Source organism: Cryptotermes secundus, unplaced genomic scaffold (genome assembly GCF_002891405.2).
Source record: "Cryptotermes secundus unplaced genomic scaffold, Csec_1.0 scaffold654, whole genome shotgun sequence".
Taxonomy (NCBI): domain Eukaryota; kingdom Metazoa; phylum Arthropoda; class Insecta; order Blattodea; family Kalotermitidae; genus Cryptotermes; species Cryptotermes secundus.
Genome location: NW_019727402.1, coordinates 38,287 through 57,969, shown reverse-complemented (window position 1 = coordinate 57,969; position 19,683 = coordinate 38,287). Strand labels below are relative to the sequence as shown.

The window sequence follows — 19,683 nt, the reverse complement described above, 5'->3', positions numbered from 1 at the left end:
GCCGTCTCTTGAAAACAAAATAATCCTATACAAAACAATAATCAAACCAGTCTGGACCTACGGGATAGAGTTATAGGGATGCAGCAAACCTTCCACCACAGAAGTTCTCCAAACGTTCCAATCCAAAACGCTAAGAAAACTAGTTAATGCTCCCTGGTACGTATCAAACGCTACCTTACACAATGATCTAAGCATACCATATTAACAGAAGTCATCAGAGCATACACGGAGAAACACAAAAACCGGACCACTCAAAACAACAACCAACTAATAAGAAGCCTCTTCAACTAACCAGCAATAGAAAGAAGACTAAATAGAATGTTGCCAGAGGATCTCAATAGATAAGCACCAGAGAATCATCGGAGGATGATACCTGCTTCAATATTTCATACACCCATCCCTTTTACTAATTACTCTATTTATGTATATTGAGTAGATTATAAAATTATTTTAAAATAAAAAAAAAATTATTTTCATTGAGAACCCGGTTAGCTCAGTCGGTATAACGACGGGCTACGGGTTATATGGCCGGGGTTTAATCCCCGGCAGAGCGTCCAGACCTGCTTTGGGGCCCACCCATCTTTCGATTTAATTGGTACCTGGGCCTTTTTACCCGGGGGGTATATCGGCTAGGGCGTGAAGTTGACAACTCAGCTCTATCTATATCGAAGTCAGGAGTGATGGAGCTATACCTCCACTTCTCTCTGTGTCTTCATGACATACTGCTTAATTAATTAAACTCAGCGACCGCTTTACCATTTTACTTTTATTTTCTTTCATTTATATCTTCGTAAGAATCTTATCTTGTAATTTAAGGACATCGGTTTCACGTTACCCCAATTATATTATTGAAATTGGACCTAGGGTTTCTAGAACTTAACCCATATTACGTTAAAAACTTTGGTGAGAAATTTAATCGCCAATTCATGCGGATGTATTTTTTTTATTGCTAGTGGGGTGGGACTGAGTCCCTTGTACTGCGGCCACGTCTTGCCTATTGTACCAGCCTCAGAGGATAGGTGAGGGTGATTATGGAGCAGTTGGTGGAATGAAGATTGGCAGGGTAAACCGAAGTACTCGGAGAATACCTGCCCCAGCGCCGCTTTGTCCACCACAAATCCCACTTGACCAGACCCGGGATCGAACCCGGGCCGCCGCGGTAGGAAGCCAGCGACTAACCGCTTGAGCTATGGCGCGGCCTTTACGGATGTATAACTTCCGTTTCAATTCCACCCGTAGCTTTGTAATCAAACAGGGCTTCTACGTGTATACCGCGCCCATTGAATTGCTACCAATAGGCATTTTATTTACAACGGATGTATTATTACTGTCAGTTTCACTGCAAGTACATCTCACATCGCAGACTGTATGTTGCAGTGTCCTAACGTCACACTGCGCGTCTCAACGGCTTAGTTCGTTCGGGAATGAAAACGCGCAGTACCGACAGGAAGTTTGACGCTGATTGGTTTAGCTCTCATTGCATTAGAATGAGCTCGAGAGACGCAACTGCCTGACTGATTTCTTAAGATGCATAATATGTAAGGAGAGAGACGTAAGAAGGAAGAGTACGAATGTAGTTGAAAGGGAAGTGATGGAACAAGTGAGAGACATTTTATCTTCGGTGAAGAAAGAGCATATTTTAGTTAAAAGGTTCAAGGCTTCACCCCTTTGTCATCTTGATAAGTACTGTCTGAAAGTGAAGACGTTAGAATGGTTAGAAACAGCGGCTTGAGAGACGAGGGGTCGTGGAATTCTGATTTTCTGAATGAATTGTGTACTGAATAATTTAGAAATATACTTTTGTGGTCATTGCACCAAGGGTGTTCCATTTTGGCGAATTTAAATCTACGGGACTGCAGGAGAAAAACAATACAACTTGAAACTTGGGCACCATTTGCTTGAAGACAGAGGGAAATCAAGAAAACCTATGTCGCTACAGCCTGTTGCCGCCATTTTGCCTTGTAGCTTGTTTCGTTTTACTCTCCTGACAGTATCAGGCCTTGCTATTTGTTCGCCAAATGGTAGGGTGATCAAATCAAGGAGGATAACCTAAATGAGACGTGTAGCATGCATAGAAGAGGTTTCAAACACCCATAGAATTTTAATCAAGCCTAAAGGGAAGAGACCAATTGGAGAACAGTGGATTTTAATAAATAGGATATGAGGGCGTGGATTGAAATCATCTTGCTCAGGATAGTAATCAGTGTTAGGCTCTTGTGATAACGGTAATGAACCTATGGGTTTCCTAAAAGGCGGGGAGCCTCTTGACCAGCTTTATTACCCTTATTTTGTTAAGAACAACTCTGCCCAATGAGTCAGGTAACGATGCAAGGACATTTGCATGAAGTACGTTGGTACGGGAGGTGGTTCCTCGATAGCAAGAGAGTAAGAGACTTAGCTAAGACTCAAATCACGACAGTTGTGGCAGCGGTAACATGTCTGACACGTATTAGGGACACAACCGGTTTCAAACCCAACTATTCTAACCGAGTGTTTAGTGATTATCTTTGGACTGGAATACTTGGATACTGTATATCCTTCTGCATGGCTATCTCCAAAATTTATCAGTCATAATCATACTGCTGTATCTTAGAATGTCACATGTATTAGGGGTGTGACTATTATGATTTTAATTGTTTCATGCATCCTATTGTGTGTTTAATCAAAAGTAGAGTAAATTTACCGACTACACAACACGTTTTTTATCACTACATGTTTCGACCTCAAGAGGTCATCTTCAGGTGTATGAACCCGGCTGTATAATTACACGCGGTCACGTTCACTTTTCACTCATTCGACCCTGTATCTTATCCAGACTTACGCTCACTAATATATCGAGTTCTTTTATAAAACACAGGTTAAAAATTATTATTATTCTAATTTAATTGTTAAAAGTTAAAAGTTCGTGAATCGAGGTTCAATTCATGTCACTGGTTACACTTTCACTTGTTTTTCGGTCTCATTTTTACTTACGCTCGCTACTGTATCTAGTTCTTTTTAAACTAGTTTAATTATTATTATTGTTAAAAGTTCTTGAATTGAGGTTCAACTTATGTTATTAGTTACACTTTCACTTGTTTGTGAGGTCTCACTGTTCTTCCGCGTTCTTTGATGTTGCTGGATCTGTTATGATCGTCGTGATGGGTTAACTTTGTTAACTTTTAACAGTTAAATTAGAATAATAATAATTTTAACCTGTGTTTTATAAAAAGAACTCGATATATTAGTGAGCGTAAGTCTGGATAAGATACAGGGTCGAATGAGTGAAAAGTGAATGTGACCGCGTGTAATTATAAAGGCGTGTTCATACACCTGAAGATGAACTCTTGAGGTCTAAACATGTAGTGATAATGTGATAAAAAACGTGTTGTATAGTCGGTAAATTTACCCTACTAGTGACTATTATGGTTGGATTTATTGCACTTATACACTCAACTCGTAATTATAACACTATTGCTGGTTTCCGTACCACAAATCACTAGAAGACGCCAAGTCTTCTCCCTCTTCACTAGTCGTATTCTGGTAACGGATTTCAACACAGTAATTATAACAGTCTGACTGTAACTGCAGCACTCATGAAATCTTCTTTGCATATCCCCACTCTTGGATTTCAGCTGAATTCGTTGCCATCTCTTCTCAATCATCTTCCACTGCCGTCTCGAGCGATTCTATCAATTCTTATTCAGCTGGCCTAGGATCCTCGTTATAAAGACTCGGGGCGGATTCAACAGAAAACACTGTTTCCGTCATTATAACTTGTCTATTCCTTGATTCGGAGACCTTTTTACCGAATCGTTGCCTATCATTGAACGTCTACTCTGGCTCCCCTATTCCGGCTTTCAGACGTTATGTTACAGTACATAACACATGTAGCTGATACACCGTTGTATAGTAGTCGCATAAGTAATGGACCTAACGTGATATTCATATCCAAACAGCCTGCATTTTATCTTCTGTGAAGTGCTACAGAAACGAGAATTTGCTGTTTGCAGTCGGCGAGGGCCGTATGGAATCATCATGTTTAATTGGAAATGATATGAACAGCACAGCAGGCTTGTATAAAGATGCGAATTCGAGTGAATTTTATTTAAAGGTTATGCGGCACAGACAGCGGAACCGCCCCGGTGTATGTGATGAAAAATGGGCGTGTCAACGGAGGTATGAAAACCACTTTGATATATTTTGAAAGCCTCGAGATTGCTCCTGAAAGGATGTTTCATCTCGTGAGCCGCGCGTTAATGGAACTGATGGTTTTTTTATTGCTAGTGGGGTGGGACTAAGTCCCTTGAACTGCGGCCACTTCTGGCCTATTGTACCAGCCTCAGATGATAGATGAGGGTGATTGTGGAGCAATTGGTGGAATGAAAATTGGCAGGGGAAACCGAAGTACTCTTAGAAAACCTGCCCCAGCTCAACTTTTTCCACCACAAATCCCAATTGACCAGACCCGGGATCGAACCCAGACCGCCACGGTGGGAAGCCAGCGACTAACCGCTTGAGCTATGGCGCGGCCTGATCTGATGATTAATAACATTTCAGCGGGATGTGATCCTAGGACACGCTTCTTTAAAGCATTGAGCATCCCGTTTTTATAGAGAAGGCTCAAGAATCCGGTTTATGGCGATATATGAATTTAAGTCCTATGCGTTATTTATATCATTTGTGTCATTAGCGACAAGATAGCTTAGTCGGTATAGCCATGGGCTACAGGTTGAACGGCTGGACGGGTGAGAGATTTTCCATAGCCCATCCAGCTTCCTGTTCGATAGGTACCGGGGAGTCTTTTCCCCGAGAGTAAAGCGGTCGGGGCGTGAAGCTGATCACTCACCTCCATCTAGTACCGACGTCAAGAATGGTAGGTTTATACATCCACTTCCCAACGCGTCTTCATTGCATGGTGCTTAATTAATTAAGCACAAGGACAAATTTATCTCGCCTTCAGTACTTCAGACTGTAGGCTACAGCGAGGACGGATAGGATCATTAGCCAATGATGTATTGGCAAGTATATGGACTGAAGTGGTCGTGGCATGTTTTGAGGCAATATCCCAGCATTTAACTGGAAGAAGAACATCTCAGGATATCTCAGGATATCAGGTCTCTGGGGCGAAATTTTAACCCGGGACATCCAAAATATGAAGCAACAGTGCTACCTACTCAACCACATTCTGTACGTCTGTCAGTCATATTCATCTTTCCACCCTGCATTTAATACATACAATTATATAAGCCCCATAGGAACCGATTTATATCTATGTATATGTGTTACCTGACTGTTTATGTTTATTATAAACTTTATAGACCTCATTCTGTTGTGTATATAATATTTGATTTTTTTGTATTATAACCGTCAGCACAACACAACTAGAGGTATGGAAATATCTTCAATGGAGATAGTAGATTTTAATGTACATTTTCCTTATTTATTACAAATATAGCTATGCTACATGTTTCGACCACAATTTGGTCATCATCAGGCCTTAAAAGAACATATCTCAAGTTAATAAACACGTTGGGTACAATACGGATGCATATTTGTTAACAGACAAGTTTATTGTATTCTCACGCCGTAGTAGTTCTCGCACATTTACACAAGTGGCATCTGTGTGTTCAGAACTGTGCCCTATGAAGCATAAAAATGTAATTCAATCTCTGTTTTAAAGAAGAAATGAAAGAATGAAATGGAGATATGAGACGTGTAAAAGAAAGTACGACGGTAAAGATTCCCTGTTGAATTTCAGCCGGTTTCTATGTTGGTAGATATATAAGTTAGAGAAAACCGCTCTGCTGCCATCCGGAAGTGGCTCTAGCACACAGGAAATGGCGATGTACAGTGAAAGCTATGGAAGGAAGGGCCTCTGTTGCTAGTGTCTGTGTCCCCTGGCGCAACACATCCGCAGCTTGACCTAATTACGCTTACGCAAACCCACAGAGGATTCACGGCCATGTCTAGCGGAACACAACTGCTGTTGTGCGGTGGTAATAGAAAAGAAAACAGAAGCAGAGGCAATTGGTATGGTTCCTCCATCCGCGAATCGAAACGCGGTATGAAGCACATAGAGATGCTGATTCAGGGAAATGAGCAGAATTACTGAAGGGGCCGTCCCACGCCCCAATCAGTGTGCAACCACTGAAAGCAAAGAATTACGGACGAGCTATAGGCGTCAGGGCATACGGACAGAAAGTAGGATTAATACACAGACGTATGAATTGATGAATACTTGTGTGGGCAAATGAGAAGATAGATAGTAGATGAATGAATTGAACAGAGAATTCCCGATCAGCATCCATCCATGTGCATTTATTCTGTATTTGTGTTGTCCAACGTACAAGTAGCGGTCTTACGATGAGCTGATCCCCCGTCCAAGGAGTCCTACCGACTCTGTATAAAAGATCAAGAAGCTGAAAAGCTGCCAAGGTCAAACAAAGCCGTAGAAGATGCACCGGATCTTTAATAATTGTCTTGAAGAAAGCAGTCTTCTGGGATTTGGCACCGTGTATATGTGGTGTTAACCGACGTTTCGGAGGAACGTATCGCCTCCATCTTCAGGGTAGAAGAAAAAATATAAGAATTCTGCAAGCGGAGAGACCGTGAGAACCGGTAAATTTACCGCCGTGAAAGCCTCAAATCTTACACAATAATTGTCTTGTTTCTCATTTGGGAACGTCGTCCGAATTATGATTCTGAGAAGAGAGAAGATCGCGCCCCTTTTTGCCACAAGACGCTGGTATGTCGGAAGGACGTGAACAGAATGTTACAGCGTGGCCCCCTGTAGTTCTAATCGCAGCCAGTGTTTTCTTTATTTGTGTCATGTGCGTACCGAACGAGAAGACCGTTGTAGGCCTTCAGCCTCAAGGCATCAGCAATTCTCGCATTCCGTTGGAGCTTTCTGAATAATGCAGCAAAAACTAGCAGAATAATCTTTGAAATTCAACGGGTAATCCGAGAGCCGTAAATTTAGTATCGTGTTATATGCTTTACGTAATTTGGAAGATAAGTTTCCCGTAAACATATTTCTGCGTAATATTTGGAAATGGTTTGTTGGAGAATCGTACTTATAATACTTTTGAATAACCACTATAGATAAACTGAGGTGGGACATTTTGAATCAAACACGTTCTCATGAAAACGCTCAAGAGAGTAGAGACATGGCTCCATGCCTTCATAACATCAGTATCACATGGAGGTGAATGGTCAGCTTCACGCCCTAGCCGTTTTACAGGAGGGAAAGAGTGTGTGGTACCCATTGGGATTGGAGAGGGGGCACATCACAGCCGTTTTGAATGTGTTGACGATGTGCGAATTCCCTACCTCTGTTAGGAATCGAACCGTGATCGTCCTACCTTCTGCTAGTTACTGAACTAGCAGAGTAAGCTGTGCCTATCCATGAGGGGAGGCATTCGCATGTAAGCCTTTATAAGGCTACATCACGTCTGTTGGCAAAGATAATGTTGTATGGAACTTTACCTCCATGCCTACCTTCATCTTCGTGATGTGGCACTTAGACCGAGTGATATCTGCATTTCTTTTGACGTGCGGCTACATAATTAGTAATTTAATTTATAAGTAGTGCCCAATTTAAAATTTCCTTTAGTTTTCCTTCACACTGCCGTATATTGTGATGACATGGCACTTGAACAAGGAAACGACTGACTGTTTGGATCCTGCACATTCGAAGATCGTGTCGGGTCAATAAAACTCATTGCTTTCGATGTGTTTGGGCCGCTTCCATACCGTTCTGCACGCGCTTAATATTTGATTACCCTGATATCGATCGTGTGGTGTAGTAGTGTTTCTCCTGAAATGTGAGTGGGGCAGACCGCTTTTGTATAGGTGTTGCGCTGCCATACAGCGTGACGCGGAGAGCTGGAGCAATATCCCGTACCTATGGCAGAGATGTAGATACACTCCCGTATTGGTTACACATCTCTTGACATTGCAACGTAACAGAAAGTTCCGAAACAAGTAGTAACTCGTAGAGTTTAGTCTTTCGCCTACGTAATGTGTCTTCGGGTCTCTATCCAATAAAATAAAGAATAAAGTCCGAAAAGGCAAATTTGTCCCTGTGCTTAACTAATTAAGGCGCTAAGTCATGAAGACGTATGGGGGAGTTGATGTATAGGTCCACATTTTCTTGACCTCGACACTAGTTGGAGGTGTTGTCAGCTTCACGTCCCGGCCGCTTTATCCTCGAGGAAAGAGTCCCCGGTACTCATTTTATAGGAGGTTAGGTTGGTCCTAGAGCCGTACTGGGCTACGTTAAGAAGAGAGAATTCTCGACCCTACCGGGACTCGAACTCCGACCTCTCCGTCTTCCAGCCAGTCGCTGTACCGACTGCGCTATCCCGGCACCCAACGATTAAATGGTGCAAAAATGTTTTTTATTCGTTGCTTTATATAAGCAATTTATGTACGCAATTCGGTTTCTTACCTTAAGGGAAGAATATAAACTGAGGCGTGTTTGAAAACACTGGATGTTAATTGGTTGATCAAATCAAAGAGGATGAAATTTACAAGACGTGTTTCATGGAAGAGACGATGAATGCTTACATGTTCTTAGTCGGACAGTTTTAACGAATGATCCAAATGTAGAAAGTAATATAGTATAATAATTGGTCTTAAGTAAATATGCGTGTTGATACGGATCAAATTTATTTAGCTCAGGATAAGGTCCAGTGTACAGTCCTTCTATTTCGTATTCGGAGTTCAGTTATTCGTCCAAAGATCGCCTCTTCTGGCTGAAGTTTTTCATGATTTTCCTCAATCTCTCTAGACAAATGCCGGGATAATACCTCATTTGAGGACACGTCTGCTTCCTGCCGCATCCTGTTCATGCCCCTCTTCATGGTCACCCCAGCATTCGACGCTCTACAGCCTGCGCTGTTGATGAGCAGTTAAGTAAGCCAGTTCAACTTGCGTTCCACCGGTCATCTTTTTTCAGAAATCCATATTCTGTCCATTAAAAAATACTTTCCCTTTCCAGGAATTATACTTTACAGCTATGTGCATATTGTAATTTAATTAGAAGTTCATAAAAACATAGCTAATTTAAGAATTTTTAATATTATATTTTAACAACAATATTAGGAGAAATTCGATTACAGTGCATTGTTAAAGAAAAGCTAATGCATACTTTGCAAGAAAGCTTTTGGGTGAGAAAGGTTGAATGCCCGAAAATAAAAACCTGAATTCTTATTGTTTGCCGCCGGTCTCGAACTTGCTGTCTTCATCGCGGAAGTCGTACGTCTAGACCGCCATGGTAAACATGTGACAGCCTAAGATCAATACGTCGCCGGTTCGCTGCGATGTCCGTTACTGCTTCGTCCCTCTGTGAAGGAATGTTATGTCGCAGTGTGGGCCAGTCAGTTCCTAAAGGTGCTTCTTGTTTCTGTCTACAGGAAATATCTACGACAAGACAATGGAAGAGGTTCAGTCTCTAGGCCTGGACTCTGAGTGCGTTGGTGGAGGTCGGATCAAACACGATGCGGCCGCAAAGAAAATCCACGTGTACGGATACTCACAGGTAAAATTCTCGCAACATGTCTAAAGTAGAATCAGGTTAACAGACCTGAAGCGGTTTGGCGTTGTCATGATACCTAGAGCTCTGCGCTTGCGTGAACCAGGAGAACAGGGCGGCTTGGCGTTGTCATGATAGCTACAGCTGTGCGCTTGCGTGAACCGAGAGAACAGATGTGGAGTGGCTTCGCGTTGTCAGGACAGATACAGCTCTGCGCTTGCGTGAACCAGGAGAACAGAGCGGTTTGGCCTTGTCATGATAGCTACAGCTGTGCGCTTGCGTGAACCGAGAGAACAGATGTGGAGTGGCTTCGCGTTGTCAGGATAGATACAGCTCTGCGCTTGCGTGAACCAGGAGAACAGGGCGGTGTGGCCTTGTCATGATACAATTATTTTGTTTCTGGACATCATCCATCATCCTGTTTTTATTTGAAACACACGTTTCAGAGACTTGTTTCTGTCTCCATCCTCAGGTGGAACTTATTCAGTCATGATAGCTACAGATTTGCGCATGCGTGAACGAAGTAGGTTATAGCCAGGAGAATAGGCTGGAGTGATTTTTCGTTATGATCATTATGATAACTACAGCTCTGCGAATTCGTGAACCAAGTAGAGTTGTGAGCAGGACAGATATGGAGCGGTTTGACGTTATCAGAACTACAGGTCTGTGCATGTGTGAACCACGCAGAATATAGTCAGGTTAGTAGTATGGTGTAGTATGGCATTATTGCGATTACTACAGCTCTGTGCATGCATGAACCAGGTATTCATATTGTGACGTGTTGCGCTATGCAGGACACTCCTCCCCCCGCCAGCGGTGACGTAACACCATCGGATCGCTGTCGTTACTAAGGTAACAGGCAAGTCAACACTCCTTCGCCTACCCCGCCAGCGGTGACGTAACACGGGATGCCGCCGTTGCTACTCAGCAGTAAACAACTCCCGACAGCGTTGCTAGGCTGTCGGCAAACACGACGTCCGACAACAGTGGTGCTTATTACGTAGCTGTTTTCTGTGTTGTCCGTAACGGGGCTAAATAAGGAGCAGCGAAGACTATTCAAGAGTGAGTTACGAGTTGGCCAGGGAAGAGTATGCAGTCTGGTAATTGTAATACTGCAGATAGCAGTAGTTGTGAATCTGTAAATTGTGTGATTGTATGAGCGAGTGTGGAATAAAATTCGCTATATCCAATAAGGCGTGAAGTTATTTGTCGCGTTATACACCCAAGACACGTGACGATATAATTTAGAACCGTAAGGCGCTTGAGTACTGGTCAAGTTCAATTCTCAGCCTGGGGGCTGGCTCTTTCGATTGGGTTTTTTTTGTAGTTTTCCTCTGTTTCTGGAAAGAGACTGAGGAAAACTACAAAAAAAATGTTTTGAAATGTTTTGAAATGTTTGAAATGTTTTGAAATGTTTGAAATGTTTTAAATATTTGGGTAGCTTGTTAACAGATGATGGAAGGTGTACTTGTGAAATTAAATCCAGGATTGCCATGGCAAAAGCTGCATTTAGCAAGAAGAAGAATCTTTTTACCAGCAAATTGGACTTAAATTTGAGGAAGAAACTAGTGAAATGCTACATTTGGAGCATAGCTCTGTATGGGGCTGAAACATGGACACTTAGGGCAGTAGATCAGAAACATCTGGAAAGTTTCGAAATGTGGTGTTGGAGAAGAATGGAGAAGATCAGTTGGACCGATTATGTGAGAAATGAAGAAGTGTTAATTAGAGTCAGTGAGCAGAGGAATATCCTACATGAAATAAGAAAACGGAAGGCTAATTGGATTGGTCATGTTTTACGCAGAAACTGCCTTCTAAAAGAAGCTATCGAAGGAAAGATAGATGGGCGGATAGAAGTGACAAGAAGACGAGGAAGAAGACGTAAGAAGATGCTGGATGACCTTGGGGACAGAAGAGGATACTGTCATTTGAAGGAGAAAGCTCTAGATCGCATTAAGTGGAGGAATTGTTTTGAAAGAGACTGTGGACCTGTCGTCTTGACAGATTACTGATGATGATGATGAGTTTTCCTCAGATTTTCTGCAAAGTTGTTGGGATTATACTTTAAAATAAATAAGGACCCCTTCCTATGCATCCTTCTCAAGTGTGTAATGCCCCCCTAATGTCCCAGTTCCAATTCTGTTATATTAAAACTTCAGTCACATTGAAATCTGTAACATGCACGTATTGCAGTGATTCTAAATTGCGAACACTAGATGCGTTCGTTAAAAAGAAGACAGAATAAACCGCATCTGTGGTGGTGTTGTATTGCGTTTCAGTCTAAAATCTGTTTTTCTCTGCATACCTTGAATAAACCTTATGCTTAAATATTTTATGTCATTCATTGATTCGAGCTGGTTATGAATTTTGGAAAATTATTATTTAAATGCCAATAACAGCAACGAGGAACTCTTTTCACGAATCCAGAAACTGTACATTTTCCTTCAGAACCTCTGGTCCAATGCGTTTTGAGTGTTGCGGTGTGGTTTTAATACAGGTTGTATGCGAAAGGTATTAAAATACGTTCCCAGTCTCCCGGTTCCACAGTGGCATTGTATCTGAAAATGTTCCGCGTAAAAGCGTACACTTTAAGTAAGATTAGTATGAAAACAATACACTAAATTTCTCCTGCCAAGTTTTGCAGAAATAATGAAATATTTCAGCGTGAAGGAAGGACTCGGCAGAAACAACTGAAAAGTAGATATATGAGTCGACTGTTTCTCTGAACTCTTTTTCATGTGTGTGCAGATTCACTCAGCATAATAGAGGGCTTAGCATGTAAGACTATCATTAAAGCGTTTATATAACGGAATAATCAGAAACATGTAACTTTAATTCGATGCTGTAGGTATTGAAATGGATCTTAGAGAGATAGGATGGGGTGGTGTGGACTGGATTGTTCAGGCTCAGAATAGGGACCAATTAAGGGTTCTTGTGGACACGGTAATGAACCTTTGGGTTACATAAAATCTTGGGAAATTCTTGACTGCTTGAACAGCTGGCGGCTCCTTAAGAAGCTCCATCGAGTTATGTTAGTTTCGCGCTTCATAGGCCCATATTTCCTCATAATAATTTAAGAAATTGGAAATAAACGTTTGCAGTTTCAAAACAATAAAATGTGAATAGAACGTAACGTGGGAAACGTCACTTCAGAACTCAGTGTTAAGTGGTGCTAGTACCTCCGCCACCTCAGAGTTTCGTTCTTCCATCATGTTATTACCAGTTTCATGAAATTAAAAAGCACGAAGTTCGAATGGTATGTACTTGACATAACGTCCATTGCACGTTTCGTGAGGATCGGTCCAGGCCTTCAGAAGTTGAAGTGGGAGAAACGCAGACAGTACTGTGATCTCTTATGCTTCCTTAAGAAAGGACAGTACTTTTAAAGGAAATGTTAATGTAGGTACACGTTTATCTGGTTAACATTTGTTGTATTACGTGTATTTAACCGTAGGAATTGTAACATGTCTGAAAATTAAATGAGTTACCTATAATGCCCAGATTTATTATTTTAGCCCCAAGTTTTAGAAGAATTACCTCATGCGCAGTTTTACCGAAGCCCGAGAAAGATTTTAGGATTTGCGAGACAAGCCACAGTATGACGTGCCTGCAATACATCTTCCCACCTCCCATCACCACGCAATGAAGACATGTAGGCAGAGGGGGGAAGATGAATGGTGAGCTCTATGCTTCGGGGTAAAGTTGTCCCTATGCTTAACTAATTACGCACCGCGCTATGAACACCCATTTTGGAGCACATTTATTCTTGACCTCGGCACAAGGTGGAGATGAGTGGTCACCTTCACGCCCCGGCCGCTTTACCCCAAGAGAAAAGCCCCTCAGTACTCATTGGATATGAAAGTGTGTGGACCTCAGAGCCGGTCTGGACGCTATGAAGTAGAGAAAAATCTCTTGCCCGAGAATCGAATCCCGTCCGTCGAGCCCGTAGCTCGTCGCTCTATCGACTGAGCTGTCCCGGGTCCTACGGACACCTGTACCCATTCAAAGGGTGCTATGTGGATTTCAGTGCAGGCCTGAACGTAATGGCCGAAAAAAATTTGTGCCTCTGCTGATAACCAAAGAGTTATCATGCAGCATAGCCGGTCACTTTGAGTCACTTATCTCGTCTTCATTACAGAACAGTGACAAAAAAGTAAAGGTATCCCTGTAACAGGCCGTGGAGGCCCATAGGGTTGTGAGATGTTGAGGTTCCCATATTTTCTAGGCAATTGTTCATAGATGGCGGTAAGGTTGTCAGCCTTACGCGCCGGCCCCCCTTTACCCCCAAGACTATTCCAAGAATATTCCTGATACTCATTTCTGTTAGAGGCTGAGTCTACCCCAGGGCCATAGTGCGGCTGGAAGGATTAGGTAAATTGAAAAATCCACCTCATCGGGATTCGATCCCGCGACCTTCCGGCTTGTAGCATAGTGCCTCAACCAACTACGCCACCGCGTGCCCCCACAGGACACTGATACTAATGATGCTTATAGATAGCTACAGCTTGCATACGTCCTGCTGTGTTTTCAAAATGCATCATTAACGAAGTTAGATTTTCGAAGATAAATATTTCCCTATACGTGGTTTCAGTGGAGTGTGTACTAATTAACTCAGCCCCCTTTTAAAGCCGTGCCATAATAAGTGTTATTCGTTAATTAATAAAGAGAATAACAGTCGGAAATAATGAACAGTTTCTATTATTTTTATAACGAACCACAGATACGTTCTAGGAGCTACTTTAGTAGAGTTTTTATACCTAATTGGAACATTACGCTTATGTGTCAGTTTTTGCAGTTCGGAATATACGCATCAGTACTGCATGTGTCCGTATGACCTGGTGGAGACAGGGATTAGGCTAATGCTAATGACACACAAGAGTGCTCATCGAGGAGGGAAACCGGTGGGATGGGAGCATACAGATGATTATCCATTAATCCGGGGACAACCGGCATGCAAGTGCTCCAAAAAATGGGTCTAATTGATTCATGTTGTTTGTCAAAATGTAATTAAATCCCCCGCAGATATATCTACTTTGTCGTAGTGGTGGAGCTTGCGCGTTCATATGATCCTGAGAGCTATGCCGGCGGTAGCGTAGCTGCTGGTAGGATCTCCCTTGCCTGACAGGCCAAAGGTGATGATCCAGACAAAAATGGATACTCTGGTCCTCGATGTTGGGGGCTGGGCATAGGGTTAGTAACCCCACTCCGTAAAAAGACTTAATAGTTGAGAACCTTTAAACGATTTCAGACGGACGGAAACACCAAAATGAGACGAAAGTTACAGGATCGAGACCAGTGACGAGCAGTCGTGAAAGAGGGCAAGACCCATCATGGTTTGTAGCGTCCGCAGAAGAAGAAGAAGAATATGAGGTTCTAAAAATGTTACGAGTATAGTCTTACAGTTTCAGCACTGTAAACAAATTGAATAAGTTTTCTGAAGCGGTGACGTTTCCGATTTTCAGTCAGGAGGCTCCTGTTTCGAATGTTGTTTGGGACACATCCCATACATATTGTGACGTATAGACCCATTGCTAGGCAATGACTCAGTAAATACATCCCGCGACAAGGAATACGCAACAATACAGGACATCCGTTGCTAACCATTGGATGTGTGTTCTGCCTAAATTAGGCGTAACTTTAAACTGTGTTATGTTTTCGTTGTTTCAAAAACGATCTTTCGTTCAAAAGAATTGTTAGGCTAGCCTGACGTAAAGTATAGACTTCCCCTTGATATAAAACTTTTATTTCAATTTTTATGATGTATATTTAAAGATATGCCGAGGAGCTATCTGTAATATGGTTAGTTTACGGCGTTAAGATTCAAAACAAATTAGTATGAAGACTAATGAGGTAGTCCCATTCGTAAAGAACGTTTCTCAAACCTCAGCATATATTTGCATATGTAGACACGTATTCGAATAAGAATCTGACAAGGAAAGTTCGAGAAACACCGGCTTTCACATCTCTCTATGTTGCTACCAACGCCTCCGATATGGTCTTCGATCGCATTTCAGCGCTTCACCTGTTGGCTACGGGTTCTCTTTGCATTGTGCACTCTCGTACTAGGTGTGGCCGCCCTGTGACTTATTTTATTCTCCACTCAAATTATTTATATCAGAGTTCCCCAAAGGACGCAGCTCTCATTTTCAGGAGACTTGTTATTAAAATACTGTCATCAGGCATCCTTTGTATCTTTATTCGTTCCTGAAATCATCAGCGAGGTCATGAATTACTGTTTGATTTCGAAAAAGAAAAAATGCAAATCAAAACAGTTTTGTTGCTGAAAATCTTAGCAATTTGTACTTTTCGACAGCCATTATTAGGAAGATAAGATAGACGGGGTCATGTAACACGCAGTGGAGAGATTACTTACTTACTCACTCATGGAACTGAGCCCTTCTTGAGGAGCTTCCAATTCTGCAGCTACTCGAAGAATTTCCCAACATTTTATGGAATCCGAAGGTTCATTACCGTGTTCACAAGAGCCCTTCACTTGTCCCAATTCTAAGCCACATCAATCCCATCCTATCTCTCTAAGATCCATTTTAATATTGTCCACCAACCTACGCCTTGGTCTTACCAGTGGTCTCTTTCCTTCTGGCTTTCCCACCAATGTCCTATATGCATTCCTCTTCGCCCCATTCGTGCTACATGTCATGCCCACATCATCCTCTGTGGAGAGATTAGAAACGCATTTAGAATTAAATCGAAAAAGTTGAAGGGAATAAGTAAATTTGGACACCTAGGCGAAGTTTGGTTATAATATTAATATGGATCTTAGAGAAATGGAATGGGAGTGTGTGGACTAGATTCATCTGCCCCCCCCCTCCCTTGCCGGTCTGTTGTGAGTGCGGTAATGAACATTTACTTTCCTTAAAAGACAGGGAATTCATTTTATAGCTGAACGACTGTTAGTTTGTCAAGAAATGGATGTTCTACTCCATGCAGTTAGTTACTGAACGGGTAGGCTGCTTAAGATTTTCCTGTTTATCACTTCTCGTGACGTAAGATACTGGGTAAACAGCCCTTATTGCATTTCCTCACGTACAGTAGACCAGTAGGAGGTCACCGCTTTGTTACTGGCCGGCAGTCATATGTTTATGTTCATTCAGGAATCGTGAACTAAAAATAGTAACGATTTGTAATGGCATAACAGATGAGGCAATCACATAAACTGGACTATACCATCAAAAGTGCAGCAGAATGGTCATTTTGGAATCTAAAAGATTTTTCAGCTCTTTCTAGTGGATATTATACGGATGTGATCTTTTAAGGAGACAGGGCCTTTTTGCGGTTCTGAAAAAGGAACGTTTCTGAACCGGCGGCTAGATTCGCACTGGTGGCACTTGACGATCCGCTAGGTAGAACGTGAGGTCTCGATAATAATAATTATTCCATTAAAAGTAATTTTAGTCACAAAAAACTTCGTGCATTCTTGGATGGTGTTTCTCTCTGCTGCTGAATGATTTCCTGTAAGTTTACTTAAAGTTACTATCGACAGAACTGCATTGATTTAAAGTAGTTACAGTAATAAAACATAAAAATGTGAAGTTGTGAATGAGTGACAGGTACAGCATGAGGTTTACAGTCAGCCACTTTCTTGATATGTTGTAGAAGAAAGTGAAAATTTACTGTGTTGTGCTATCCACTCCTTGACGATACACGGAATGAAATATTTGTAGTTCCCAGCAACTCACACGTCTGTTTTCCTGTTCCGTGGTGTTCGTGCCGTTGTAGGAAACGGACTAGAGCTTAGATATTTCTCTGTGCCCCATCACGTGCTGACGCCTATTTTATCTCCAGTGTCTGTGTTTTTAGGGGCTTTGTTTTTTTACAGAAAATGAATCTCTTGTGTTTTTCGGGATATATGAAGGACATCCGTATTAATAAAAACAAAGCGCAGCTGCCATTGCCTTAGAGACATTTATGTTTTGGGCACATATGCTTCATCACGCTTCGTGTAGTATGTATCTTGATAGTGGAATTTTGGATATAGTTATTTTTCCCCCCGGATGGAAAGATGAACGAACATACAAGTAAATGAAGTTCTGCATAGGAAAAAATAAAAAAGAAAGTGAAGAGTATGAGGAATGAATAAAACTAAAGAAAAGGAAGAAAAAGGAATGAATCATGAAAGAAGAAATGTAAGAACGGAAGGAATAAGGAAAGATAGGAAAGAAAAAATGGAAGCAACAAATAAAGAAAAGAAGGAAATTGAAGGGAATTGGTAGTCTCCTGCTTCTGATTTTATTTAGTCTTCTTTAAAACGTTAAAATGTCTTCAGTTACAACTCTGAATAGTTCATACAAGTTATTTTGAATTGGTTTAGCGTAAATTGTAAACATCCTCTTTTGTTTCCTTTCTTACTCCTTTCATAAGCCGGGATAGCGCAGTCGGTATATCAACTGGCTACGGGCTGGACAACCGAGGGGTCGGCGTTTGAGTCTCGGTACGGTCAAGGATTTTCTCTTCTCCACGTTGTTCAGACCTTCACTGGGTCCCACCCAGCCTCCTATCCAATGTGTACGGGGAGCTCTTTCCCCGGGGGTAAAGCGACCGGGGCATGAAGCTGACCACTCATCTCCAACTAGTGCCGAAGTCAAGAATACGTGGATCTATAAATCCATTGCCTCATACGCCTTCATGACGTAGTGCTTAATTAGTTAAGCATAGCGACAACTTTACCTTTTCCTTCGCCCCTTTCACGGGTAGAATGATTCGGAATACTCCACACACGGTTTTAGCAACAAGTGATAAATATACCCGCCTAACATAAGCATGGAGTATATTAATGTCCATGCACAAGTCTGCCCTTTCAATATAAACATCATAACTCACTCAAAACGAAGACAGAACACACACACATACCCAGCAGGCCCAACAGTATAACACACGCAGTCACAGGAGCAAGACACAACAAAAGCACAGTGAGTATTATTAAAAATTATAATACCACAAGTAATAAATAAAATACGGAACGCGGTATTAATGAATAAAAAATTCACGTTACAGACACACACACGATAGTGAAGGAGTGCTCCAACAGAGGAGGATGGGCGTGACTGGCGTAGTGAGGTGCGACGTAGCGATGAGGAATCCTGAACAATTTTAATATTTTTAACGTTTGACATTTGTCAATGTATATGATAGATATATATTTTAGTTATTTTAATGTGAGGACAAGGCATGCAATGAACTAGTTTGGCGTGGATTGAGTAAGCACCTGAAGATGGCATGTAGTTCGAGTGAGAGAAGGAGATAGATGAGTGTATGCACTGCAAGACGGTTTAAATAAATCATGGAAATAAAATAAGAGTTCATATGCTACAAGGACAATTGAAACGGTGGCAACAATGTGCTCTGTTGTTTCGAGTTCTCGAGATGAAGCTGCTCTGTAATGAATCCCAGATTTTTTCTTACTGGCGTAAAGGAAATCCAGCACTGTCTACTATGTACGTATATCCTTGTCGTGCCGACCATTTCTAAGCTATGCTTTAGATACTCTGCATAAAATCGCTGACCGTTGTAGCCCGTATTTATTACGTATTTTTAAGAATCAGTGGTAGAAACGTGTCTAGCCATTGTTTCGCAGTTACGTCTGGTTTAGCTTCTCGTTAACAGAACTTGTTACTGTAGAACTGTAGTAGGAGATCCCATTTAGAAACCGTCGTAGAAAGGAATAAGAAAGTACGGAAGCATTTTCTTGGATTGCCCCTTAAAAATAACGAGTAGTGCAATGGGGTTTCTTTCTTTGTGGCTGTTTCTTAACAGTCGACGTCTGGGGATTGTGTGCACGGAATTGGCAACAGACGAAAAGGATTTCGCCGCAGTTACGCAAAGAACAGTTTCCGCCTTGCATTTATTTCCTCGACGCTGTTAAAAGCGTAGGCTAAACCGTCTGCTTTTCTAATGGCGAACTTTGTAATGGTTTTATTATGCATTCTGATTCAGTATGTATTAGAATACGGAAGTGCCTATGACCTCATTTCTTATCGAGACCACAATTTACATGCATTCAGTATGATGAAGTAAAAGCTGCATAGACTTAATTCAGAATTTGATTTCCGGGCCAATAATTTATATATATATATCAGGTCATTGGATTTTTTTCAATTGACCTAATCCTTCCGGCCGCACTATGGCCCTGGGGTCGACTCAGCCTCTAA

The 19,683-nt window shown here is 41.8% G+C and overlaps 1 protein-coding gene across 1 annotated transcript in view; it reads left to right on the top strand.

The window, feature by feature from the left end:
* Window positions 1–19,683, top strand: part of LOC111864719 (14 kDa phosphohistidine phosphatase) — a 305,545-nt gene that overhangs the window by 265,596 nt on the left and 20,266 nt on the right. Inside the window, exon 3 of the mRNA XM_023852198.1 lies at window positions 9,399–9,523. Within this exon, the coding sequence (XP_023707966.1) occupies window positions 9,399–9,523 (125 nt within the window). The remainder of the gene's footprint in view (window positions 1–9,398; window positions 9,524–19,683) is intronic.